Source organism: Danio rerio, chromosome 8 (assembly GCF_049306965.1).
Source record: "Danio rerio strain Tuebingen ecotype United States chromosome 8, GRCz12tu, whole genome shotgun sequence".
NCBI lineage: Eukaryota > Metazoa > Chordata > Actinopteri > Cypriniformes > Danionidae > Danio > Danio rerio.
In genome coordinates, this window is record NC_133183.1 from 19,859,534 (window position 1) to 19,870,989 (window position 11,456).

The following is an 11,456-nucleotide window of genomic DNA, read 5'->3' on the forward strand; positions in this document are numbered from 1 at the left end:
GGACCCTGAACACGGAGATACACTTCTTGTTTGGTTGATAAGCATGTAATGCCCAATTCACTAGGGGGCTTCAGTGTCAACGCTTGACGGAGGGCGTGTCTAAAGTTGGGGCTAACACGGTCATCATAGTAGCGTCAGCCAATGAAACAAATCTGCAATTGGCTACTGTCTGAGCTGGGGAATTTGCATAAAGCAATCTGATTGGCTGACGCTTCCATTGGTGCTTGAAGTTGAGAAACTTCTGCAGCGAGCAACGCCACTGAAGCAGCGTCAACGGACACAATTCAATTTGGCAAAGCTTGACGTCACCAATTCAAAATGAATGGGAAGCTCTGACACCAAGTGTGAATGGGGCGTAAGGGGGTACGAGATCAGGTAGTTCTCGAGAGCTCCCCCTGGTAAAGGAAGAAGGGGGGAGATGGGGTAGATGGGAGGATTCTCCAAAACGAAGATGGCTTGCAAAGAGGATCAGCCGCTAACCAGCATATCACATACTCCTCTCATATTAGTTTGTGAAACTTCACTTATTAGATTATCAGACATATTTGTGGTGCAAATCCCTTAGTGGTAATTGACAATTACTGTGATAATATTGCTAAATGCTGCTTTGTGTTATGCTTTGTGCACGTCAGACGTTGGTTTCCCGTTGTTGAAAGAGAAATCAGATTACTGCCTCCCACAGTGCAAAGACACATGCTCGTGTGCAGGCATAGAATGTGGCACTTGTTTCAGTCAGCTTTTGTCCATTTGGTGTGTTCACATGCAGCTTTTTAGTCCAGACACAAGCCAATGCAAGGTGACAACACAGTTGGGTTTCATTGGTGCTAGTTGTGTGATTACAGCTTGGTATGTCTCGGCCCCAAAATAGAACTGGACTAGGTCTGCATCCAGACCAGTCTCTTGGGGTCTATTCATGATTCTTGGAACAAAGCAAATTATCTATAGGTATGAAAACACCCTTATATATCCATCCCATGTTTCACATTTTTTTCCTAATATAGAGGGATTTAGGATTTATTTGAGTTATCCATATGCACATTGCCATTATGGAGATAATTTGCTCGAATGTAAACAACAAATTGTACAGTAATATACAGGGTGATTCAAAAAGAATACCACAACTTTTGGGTTGATGTCACTCGAGTGTCTGCAGGGGGTCATATTGAGCATCTATGAACTATGAAACTTTAAGTACTCTTCACATTGATTAATTTCCCAAGTTTCCGTCATGTTTCTTTGATTAAATACAGGTTTTCAAAATGTAGGTATTCTTTTTGAATCCCCCTGTACTACTGAATATATTGTTCTGCTTATTTATGAATTGAAATTGAAGTGAATAATTTTCAGCAGCAGCAATCAACAAAATAATTAAGTTTCGTTTAATTCAGTGGCATTGTTTATGTTCTGCTATCCAATGTGGCCAACTGATGATGCAACATAAAAACAGTTTTTGGATATACCTTTTCTTGAAAGCATTGTTTACGATTGCCTTCAGCACTAGTCTGTCTCCAATGTGGGAGGGGCCACGAAAGTGGAACATGTCGATGCTCTGCAGAGTTGGGTGAGCATTACACAAGCGACTAGAGGAAAAAGCATACACAGTATAAATAAATATCATTGATTTTTTTGGGTAACACTTTACTTGAAGGGGCATTCATAAGACTGTCATGAAGTCTTTATAATCATGATATGTGTCATGAATGAGATTTTATACAAGCGTATGACAGCTGTCATTAAACGTCATTAGTTCAGTTGTGTCATTTTAAATGCAATGACAACATTATTTTAGATGTGTTTTTTATGACAACTTGACATAAACAAATACATCACAACCTGTCTTTAGCCCCTTTCACATAGTGATACCGGTAAATATCCGTAAAATTTCCAGAACGACTTTACCGGTAAATAAAAAAAAAGGTGTTCACACAGGCACGGATGTTTCGTATTTTCAGGAAAAGATCATTCACACATCCATTCCAAAATACCAGTAAATTCTGACATCATTAACCAGAAATGAGCAATAAACAGCAGCGCTTGTATTTCTAAACAAGAAAAGATCTGCCTTTTCTTGATGGTTTCACTTTTATTTAAAGCTTTAAAGCATTCATGCAGCTGCTCTGTGAGACATCCAAAGGCAGAAACTCGAACTACAGCTAATTGTTTACACACTTAACTACATTACAAATTGTGTATTGTGAACAACTTATGGAAAACATGTGGAGAAATACTTTCAGATGTTGAGATGTTCATAATATTTGTGTGCTGGCGCTCACCGGCTCCTTTACGTGAACACGCGTCAAGCAGAGCTTGAAGGTGAGCAAACAGCGGTTTATCATAAGCATTTTACTGATCATTTTTTACACAGTTGGCATTAAGAATGAACATATAAACGTTATCTGACTAACATCTAGCAGCTAAATGTGTCTGGAAAAATATTCAAAGGCTTTTATTTTCATAAACCGCGCGGATGTGAATGCGACTGAGTGTTCTGATTGGCTAAAGTAAATGTCTCACATCAGTGCGTTCTAGACATGAACGCGCTCTTTCCGGCAATCTTCCTTCTGCGTTCACACAGCGCAGCATTCTGGCAAATTACAGGTAATGTTACAACTTCTCCTTCCGGAAAATTGCTGGAATTAATTTACCGGTGTTTTTAAAAAGGGCCTGTTCACACATACAGACAAATTACCTGCAATTTTCCGGAAAGGTCTATAAGTGTAAAAAAGGCTTTAATCTTGACAACTCAACAACATAACTTGTCTTAAATCTGTATAATTTTGTCTGGAATTTTATAACATCATCATTAATATGTTTTCATTGTCAGTAATACTACAATGATACAGATTGAAAATGTCTATAAAATTTCATTAAATATAAATCATGTTGTTACAGCAGTATTGACACTTTTACTGAGAAATTGTAATGACAAATTCCAACATAGGCTCATCCTGAAAATGTAGCACTATATACATTTCTGGAGACGGCGAATTATGTAGCCAAAAGTTTGTATGGCTACATTTTGTTTTAAAAACGAATGCTTTGGGGGAGTATGACGCCGTTCCTTTTTTTGTGCTTATCAGCTGACTGCTTACCTTCATATGGACGGCCTCCAAAAAATAAAATAAACGAGTAAATAACAGGTTGACAATGTGGTAAAACATGGTAAAAATCAGACAAGGGCTTTTCTTTTTCTGGATTGCTTTTTAAAATTGTCAGTTTGGTTTAGGGAAGTGGGTGGTCGGGTCAATCTGTGCTTTTTAAAACACTATTGGTTGGGTTTATGGAAGGAGGATGGTGGGTCAACCGATCAGTCAGTCAGTCAGTCAGTCAGTCAGTCAGTCAAACAGGTAATCGACAGCGGCCTCTGGTGGATTTACATGAGAACAGCAGGTGCAAATGGCACTCTGAAGAGAATTTTGAGATCAAAAAGCATACACATTGGCCTCTGGTAGATAAGCGAAAATAAAAAACTGCAAAAACCGTAGCTCCTGGGACGTATTTGGTGGTCTCCAGAAATGCATATAGAGATACATTTTTAGATTGAACCTTGGTTGACAAGTTCATTTAGTTTCACTGAAAAAGTGATCAGAAAAATATTCATGACACAATTGTAATGGCCTTATAACACTCCAGTTTATGACAGATTTATGACTAGTTATGCTGTCTTGATAATTTCAAGTTGTCATATGAATGTCAAGTTATGATGTATTTATGTCAAATTCTCAAAAAATGTCAACTTTGCATTTAAAATGTCATAACAGTGAAATACACTTGTGATAAGCAAGCATATGTCATGTCATAACTATAAAGGTGTTATGACTGTCCTTAAAAAAAAAACACCCCCTTTAAGTGAAGTGTTTCCATTTTTAACGTGCTAAATCGAACAAATAATTTAATAACAGAAATAAAGTATCCTAAAAGAGATTGTATGACTTTAACAGAGCAGTGACTGTACACCTGGCAGATATGGTGGCTACATTCTCCATCCAGGCCATGATTTGTCCACCAAAGGTGCTGACCTGGTGATTGGCATGAGGCGGGAGCACCAGCTCGACGCTTTCTACTCGAGTCCTCTCTGCAGACACGGCATCCTGGTAATCCAGACACTCACTCACTGGCAAACACATAGAGCACCACTTATCACTGCATCTTACAGACTATTTATTCTACACACTTCAACCCACGTGATGCTTTGTAAGGTTTACTGTACATATATACACTTAAATGAGTGTTGGCAGAATGCTCGTGATGAGACACCAAACAAACCGAAAGACACCTTTAATCAGAGCTCAACTTCTGATTCATGACTCATTTCACGTGGCAAGCATTTCTGAGCCCTCTCTCTTCAAAGTCTTGGAAGTAAACAAACACACCTGGAGAAAGTGAGTGTCTCTGCTCACCTGTCTGAGAGCAGCAGCTGCTAAGAAGATCGTTAATTATCTCTGCATGGATTAGTCTCATCCTCCTGCGCTCGGCGGCAAGGCTGTACTCCATCTGCTCTGCCTGCGTGTGTGGAATCACCTGCTTCAGCTGTACCTGCGCAAACCCAAATCACAGCTCTAACAAGACATGGACCAAATCCAAGTTTTTTTTTAAAGATCTGATTTGATGTTGTAAAAAGGATTTGTTGTGAACTGGTTGGACTGGATGCTTTTTACTTTTCCTGCTTCTGTACGACGAGCAACGAAGGTGGCAAAAGCATGGCAGACTTTCCACTGTCTGTCACTGAAGAGATCCTCACAACTCACTGAAATCCCAACCTGAGAATCATAGTCACACATTTAGCTTTACTACAACTGAACTTAATTGCACTGTTCAAATTTACTGTTCTTTAGGTATGTTTGCGATGAAAACATAAACTGAACTAAAATGCTATAAAAATGCATCAGATGTATTTATTTTATTTTTTTCAATTTTTTTTTGCATAAATCTACTAATCAACCTCAGTCCTGATAAAAACTACTTAATTGCTTAGAAAAGTACAGGATTTTAACACTTTAATTGCCAAGTTCACAAATGATGTTACTAATTTGGTAAAATAAAATCACACAAAATGACGTATTTTTAATATATGAAGTAGTTGTGGACTCTGGATTTTTTAATTACATGTCTTGGACATGTAAACGATTAGTAACAACATTGTCTTTGATGGATTGTTAGATTTTTTTTTCTCCCTAATTTACTATTGGTGGCTGTTTTTGCCCTTATTGAATTCCATTATAACCACATTTGATGGTGCATTAATACACAGTCTTTGTTTTTGTTTACTCCATGTAGTTTTGAGCGCTGCGATGCATATTTTGATTTTCACAGACACATCAAGATAAATGCATAAAGGTCACACTCATGCAACACACTCAGACACATATACACACACTTTAATTTGCTGTTATACTACATATAAAATCCTGCAGAAACAAAGCTTGTTTTTTGGACAGGCCTATCTAAAGGGTTAATTGCGCCAACTGATGATCAACAGCAAAAATGACAAATTGTACCTCTTCCCAACAGGGAACCACCAGCAATCGAAAATGCATGATTATATGGTGTTGTGGTTTTGTAATCAAAAAAGTGTGTCTATAATTGAAGTCAATGGGGTAAAAACAGTCACCGACAGTAAATTAGAGAGGATTAATCAATGCATCAAAGTCAATGTTGTTTCACATGTCCAAAACTTTGATAAAAGGTTAAAAAAATCCAGTTCACAGTTGCTTTTTATATAAAAAATAAGTCATTTTGTATGTGTTTTTTTTCATCAAATCAGTGAAATCATTTATGATGATAATTTGACCATTAAAAAGTTAAAACCCTGTAATTTTCTAAGCAATTTAGTAGTTTTGATCAGGACTGAGGTTGATTAACAGATTTTTGCAAAAAAAAAAAAAAATTGATAGAAATTTTTTTTCTGAAGCATTTTTAAAGTAGATTAATTCAGTTGATGTTTCCATCTTTCAAATCGTAGTAAATTTGCCCAGAGTGTATTGCTGAGTTTTTTTTTTTTTTACTTAAATCATCCCTTTGACACATCTCAAAATATGTGTCAAAATAAGATTTGTCACCAAAAATCATTCTGCTAGCTAAAACACAGAAAAAGTTATGGCCAAATTAAAACTCAAAATCACCACAGAGTGGATGAAAACATCCCCAACAGCAAATAAGGGTTAAAAGGATAGTTTGTCAAAAGCATTCACTCATCCTTAAGGGATCTTAAAGCTTTCTGTTTTCTCTTGAACACAAAAAAGGATATTTAAGAATGTTAGAAACTGGTATTAAATGACTTCTGTAATAGCCGAACCGATTAACAGAGCAAGGAAATTTTCACAGTATGTCTGATAATATTTTTTCTTCTGGTGAAAGTCTGTTTTATAAATCCGGCTAGAATAAAATCAGTTTTTTAGCCCCTTTAAGCTACAAATTTTTTCCGATAGTCTACAGGACAAGCCATCGTTATACAATGACTTGCCTAATTACCCTAACCTGCCTAGTTAACCTAATTTACCTAGTTAAGCCTTTAAATGTCACTTTAAGCTGTATAGAAGTGTGTTGTAAAATATCTAGTAAAATATTATGTACTGTCATCATGACAAAGACTAAATAAATCAGTTGTTATAATTTAGTTATTAAAACTATTATGTTTAGAAATGTGTTGGAAAAATCTTCTCTTCATTAAACAGAAATTGGGGAAAAAATAAACAAGGGAGCTAATAATTCAGGGGGGCTAATAATTCTGACTTTAACTGAATATACTGTATATATATACCCTATTGTTTATGAATTCTGTATAGCATCTCTAATAATATTATTAAATCATTAATATTATAATAAAAATATCATGCATTACTAAATATGAATCTGTTTTTCTCAATATGTATTTAAATAAGATTAGCATAACCACATCATATATCCATAAGTTCATCATATATGCAGACTGGTATCAAAATATCTGCATGACGTACACTTTCTCCAACAAATGAATGTGCTGTTTTTCTATTTGTTTACACAACATTTAGGATAAAGCCTATATGTTTGATTTCACATAACAAAAAAATTTGTTCTTGCTTATCCGTGCTAGATGTTCCCACAAACCTCCATGCTGGATGTAAAGGCTCTGTTGACTTTGGCTGTAATGTTCACAACCTGTCCAATCCTAAAAAAACAACAACAAAAAAACAGCTAAATATGTTTTAGTAATTATATAAAAACTGCACTTACTTGCTGTAAATGTTTTTACCCTATGGTGGTTTCAAAGTGAATATCATCCACCGAGGCTGTGATACAGGAGCAGCCAGCATGTCTCTCAGCTGGGGACAAGAGCAAATATTGACGATTAATAAATGTTTACACCCCTAGCAAGTATTTAAACAGGTTATTCTCGAAAGCAAATGTGCAAGTGAATCTGAAAGAAGAAGTAAAAAAAATGTTCAGCGCTACAGAACAAAGTGAAACGCAAACATTTTGTGCAGCATTAAGAGATGCCTGCAAAGCTGTTACCAGCCACCATCTGTGCTTTTCACAGTGCCACAAAGGTTTAGCCAAATTCTCAGAAGAAATGCTTTTGCCTTTTACCAGTTAAATGCGATTAAAAATCGTTCCAACTGCTAATAAACTTTCTCACCAGCCCGTTACTCTGTTTATTCACGCTAAGAGGATGGAAATCATAGTCCAAACTGTACAGACTCCTCCATCTGTGATTTCTAATGACACTTAGTACAAGCATATGGTGTGGAGGAGTTTACATGAATTCTGGAGCTGACAGCAATGATTAAGACTGAAATTGGATCACTTTAAAAGATTTTTCTGCACTGCGTAATCAACTTGAAATGACTTAGTTTGACAACAGAATATATATAATATAATAATAATAATAATAATAATAATAACAATTAAATTATTTTAAAAAAAGTCAAGAATAAAATAAAATAAAAACACTCATGGATGCGCTCAAACAGCAATGCACTTTGTTTCTAATATTAGAAATTCTCCTGACAAACCAGACAGGCAGGCGGTGGAATCCATCCACTTGAGCAGTTGCCCAGCGCTCAGTTCTCCACAGTGGTTTGCATGGCAGGGAAGGACTATCTGGCTCATCTTCACTTCTGTTTGGTTTCTGTACATCTCCCCATTCTCCAGAATAAACACTGAAGGCTCTTGCAGCAGTGCAGGATCCCGGGTCTCACTTGCCATGACTAGGGCTCTGCTGATGCAACATATGCACAATAAGAAGTTTATTTGTGTGTCTGTATGATGGTGATCTGCACTGGTGTGAGCATTAGACTATAATATGATTTTCCTGAACATTATTAAGGTGTGATGTCAAAAAGACTCAAAACATGTTTTTTTTTTTATTAACATGTGGTTCAAATGCATGTAAATCAGCGACTACATGCCCTTTGGATTTTACTTTTATTTTCAAGAGCCAAAGCAATCTTGAGTCATTTCAGAAGGGATTAGTCATACCGGTTTAGTTCAAAAATAAGGCTACTTGAAAGTGCTCCACTTGCAGCAGATTTAAAATCAGAGAAAATTCCTTTCGGCATTAATGTGATGAAGACCAGAACAGATCACGGTGAAAATAATGACCTAAATGATACATAGATAGAAAATATTTTAAACCATCAAGAAAAGTTTTGGGATCACCTCAGGCTGCAGGACACAAGTTCAAGTTGCATTGTCTTCCGGTTTATTATCTATGCGCAGTCTGTTAATCAGACAAACGTGCACTGCACAGCCAAACATATTTAACATACACACATTTTGTGATAAATTTGTGTATTTTAATTTATATTATGGCTGTTGAATGCTTGATTCAGATTGGCTGATGAACATCAAAGGTGTGCAATTATTTTCAGGCAAATGCACAGGTGATGTAGTTCCAGGAAGATTAGTTCTATATCACTACGCCAAATTCATTCATTTTCCTTCAGCGTAGTGTCTTTATTTATCAGGGGTCACCACAGCGGAATGAACCACCAACTTATCCAGCATATATTTTACACAGCGGATGCCCTTCCAGCTGCAACCCGGTACTGGGAAATATACATAAACTCTTACATACACCTAGTTAAGGCTTTAAATGTCACTTTAAGCTGTATAGAAGTGTCTTGAAAAATATCTTGTAAAATATTATTTACTGTCATCATGGCAAAGATAAAATAAATCAGTTAGAAATTAGTTTTTAAAACTATTATGTTTTCATCACTGGGAAACATCCATACACTCTCATATCAAAACACATACACTATACGGACAATGTAGTGTATTCAATTCACCTATACCACTTGTCTTTCCCTTGGTGGGAACCAGTGATCTACTTGCTGTGAGGCGACAGTGCTAACCACTGAGCCACCGCGTCACCCTACTACACCAAATTATTTAAGTTATTTCATAGCCTACAACCATCACAAATCAAAACAGAAGTCATTTGAGGAAAAATATGAAAAAAAACTAGTCCAAACAGTGGCACCTGCCAAATGTCTTGAAATACAACATCTGAACAGTTACTCTGGTTTGATAATCGTAGCACAAGCAGAATAATTTACTCCAATGGCCCTAATTGAATTATTTGAAAATAATGCACACATCATTATGTTAGATTTGTATTATTTGTGTATTGTGTAGTTATTAATAATTAAATGGTCTGACATCTGTTATCCTTTATTTAGAGTAATATGCATGCCAACAATCAAAAAATGATGGGTTATTTCAACCAAAATTTGTGAAAAAAATGTAAGCTTTAGATGTAGATTAAAATGAATACATTTCATTCATTCATTCATTTTTCTTCAGCTTAGCCCCTTTATTCATCAGGGGTTGTTACAGCGGAAAATATATAGAAAAATATTATTTACTGTCACCATGGCGCAGATAAAATCGGCTATTAGAAATTAGTTTTTAAAAGTATTATGTTTAGAAATGTGTTAAAAAAATATTTCCTTTAAACAGAAATTGGGGAAAAAGTAAAAAAAAGCGGGGGGGGGGGGGGTGGGGGGGGTGGGGGGGGGCTAATAATTCAAGGGGGCTAATAATTCTGATTTCAACTGTATGCCAACTAATTCTCATTAAAGAAGTAGACTGTTAGGTTAGGGTTAGTGTAAGTTGACGTTGACATGTACTTGCAAAGTTTCTTATAGTCTGTTGATGGAGCTGTATCAACAGATAGGCCTATTAAGCAGACAGTCTACTAATACACAAATGGACCATCAAAAATAAAGTGTTTTGTGTTTTATTAAATGTCTATAATATATAGGCTAATATTCACATAAATATTACAAACTTTAATTTGTTTGGGGGGAAACCCCATTTGTGACACACCAAGGTATATTAAAACGCACGATTATTCTAAAAATAGCTCGCACCATGCACATGTGATGCATACATGTTTGAACTTGTGCAATCTGAAAGCAAAACAATATTAAGTAGGAGAATTGGAGCTAGATCAGAAACAGGACAAAGCCGTTTTTGTCTGAAAAATGGACGTGCCAATGCGATTAATAAGCTTAACTCATTTATGTTTGTTTCAAGACAAATGCTGCGAAATATATTTTGTTATTAAGGAACATATACCAATCTGTTACACTTAATATTCTTCATTTATAGTTCAGTTTCGGGTGTTTTACAAGTTTGCACCTGCAAGCGTAAACATAAAACCTGCACCTGAAAGAGTAAACAACCATAGAATTATCGAGCCTTGGCCGTTATTCAGCGTTTTTCATGCTCAATTCTCATATGAACTTGTCAAAAAGTGAATTATGACCAGGAAAAACTGTTCTTGCGTGTGTGTCACCTGTTGTTAACGGACATACTTTTGCTCATTCATAAATGTTTTGTTATCATTGATGTTACAGCTAGATTTACGATAATAAGCTTATAGACTGCTGAGAATAATGTAACTTTTAAAAGAAGAAAAAATCAATTTCAATGATAAAATAACAATGTTTTAGCATGTCTAGATGTTTTCTGAAGTGTTTTTTCTATAGTTCGCACATTGACTGTCCACTGCGTTTGAACTAATTAGTAAGCATTTTGAGTTTGACAAAGAAAGTAACGAGCAACTTACGTGAATTAATCTTGTAGCGCTGTCATTCACACGAAAAAGGAAACAAGTCTGTGTGTTGTCTGAATCTTTGCAAGATGTCTTAAAATACGCAATAAGACATTCATTTTCCCAGTCAGAGTCCCCTCTGCGCTCGACTCCTCAAGCCCTGTGAGGTTACAGTGACGCCCAGAAACTTGTTAAGGTAGACTGAGGTCATTACTCAGGATCAACACTGACCTTGTAGAGTTACCTGTGGAATAAATAATTGGCTAATAATAATATACAATATTTTATGTAGCCTATTTTATGTATTTTCATAAAAATAATAACAATACAAATCAAACAATGGTTTTAGTTAATTTAAGAATTTGTTAACAAAAAATACGTTTTAACTTCCCATTTACACACAAACTTACACACA

At 35.9% G+C, this 11,456-nt stretch overlaps 1 protein-coding gene across 3 annotated transcripts in view; it reads right to left on the reverse strand.

The window, feature by feature from the left end:
* The window catches only part of acot11b (acyl-CoA thioesterase 11b), a 17,277-nt gene extending 6,072 nt beyond the window's left edge, over positions 1–11,205 (reverse strand). For 2 of the 3 annotated variants that reach the window (XR_012383816.1, XM_021478310.2), the window contains exons 1-8: positions 11,057–11,205; positions 7,992–8,194; positions 7,232–7,301; positions 7,087–7,147; positions 4,659–4,760; positions 4,401–4,536; positions 3,958–4,114; positions 1,461–1,580 (exon numbers count right to left, since the gene is read on the reverse strand). Coding sequence is in view for 2 of the 3 variants with exons in the window: in XM_021478310.2 (XP_021333985.1) it covers positions 1,461–1,580; positions 3,958–4,114; positions 4,401–4,536; positions 4,659–4,760; positions 7,087–7,147; positions 7,232–7,301; positions 7,992–8,184 (839 nt within the window). In the remaining variant the exon portion in view is untranslated. Of the gene's footprint in view, positions 1–1,460; positions 1,581–3,957; positions 4,115–4,400; positions 4,537–4,658; positions 4,761–7,086; positions 7,148–7,231; positions 7,302–7,991; positions 8,198–11,056 lie in introns of all 3 variants that reach the window. The other variant, NM_001430895.1, reaches the window with a different exon arrangement.
* Between the last annotated feature and the right edge of the window lie 251 nt (positions 11,206–11,456).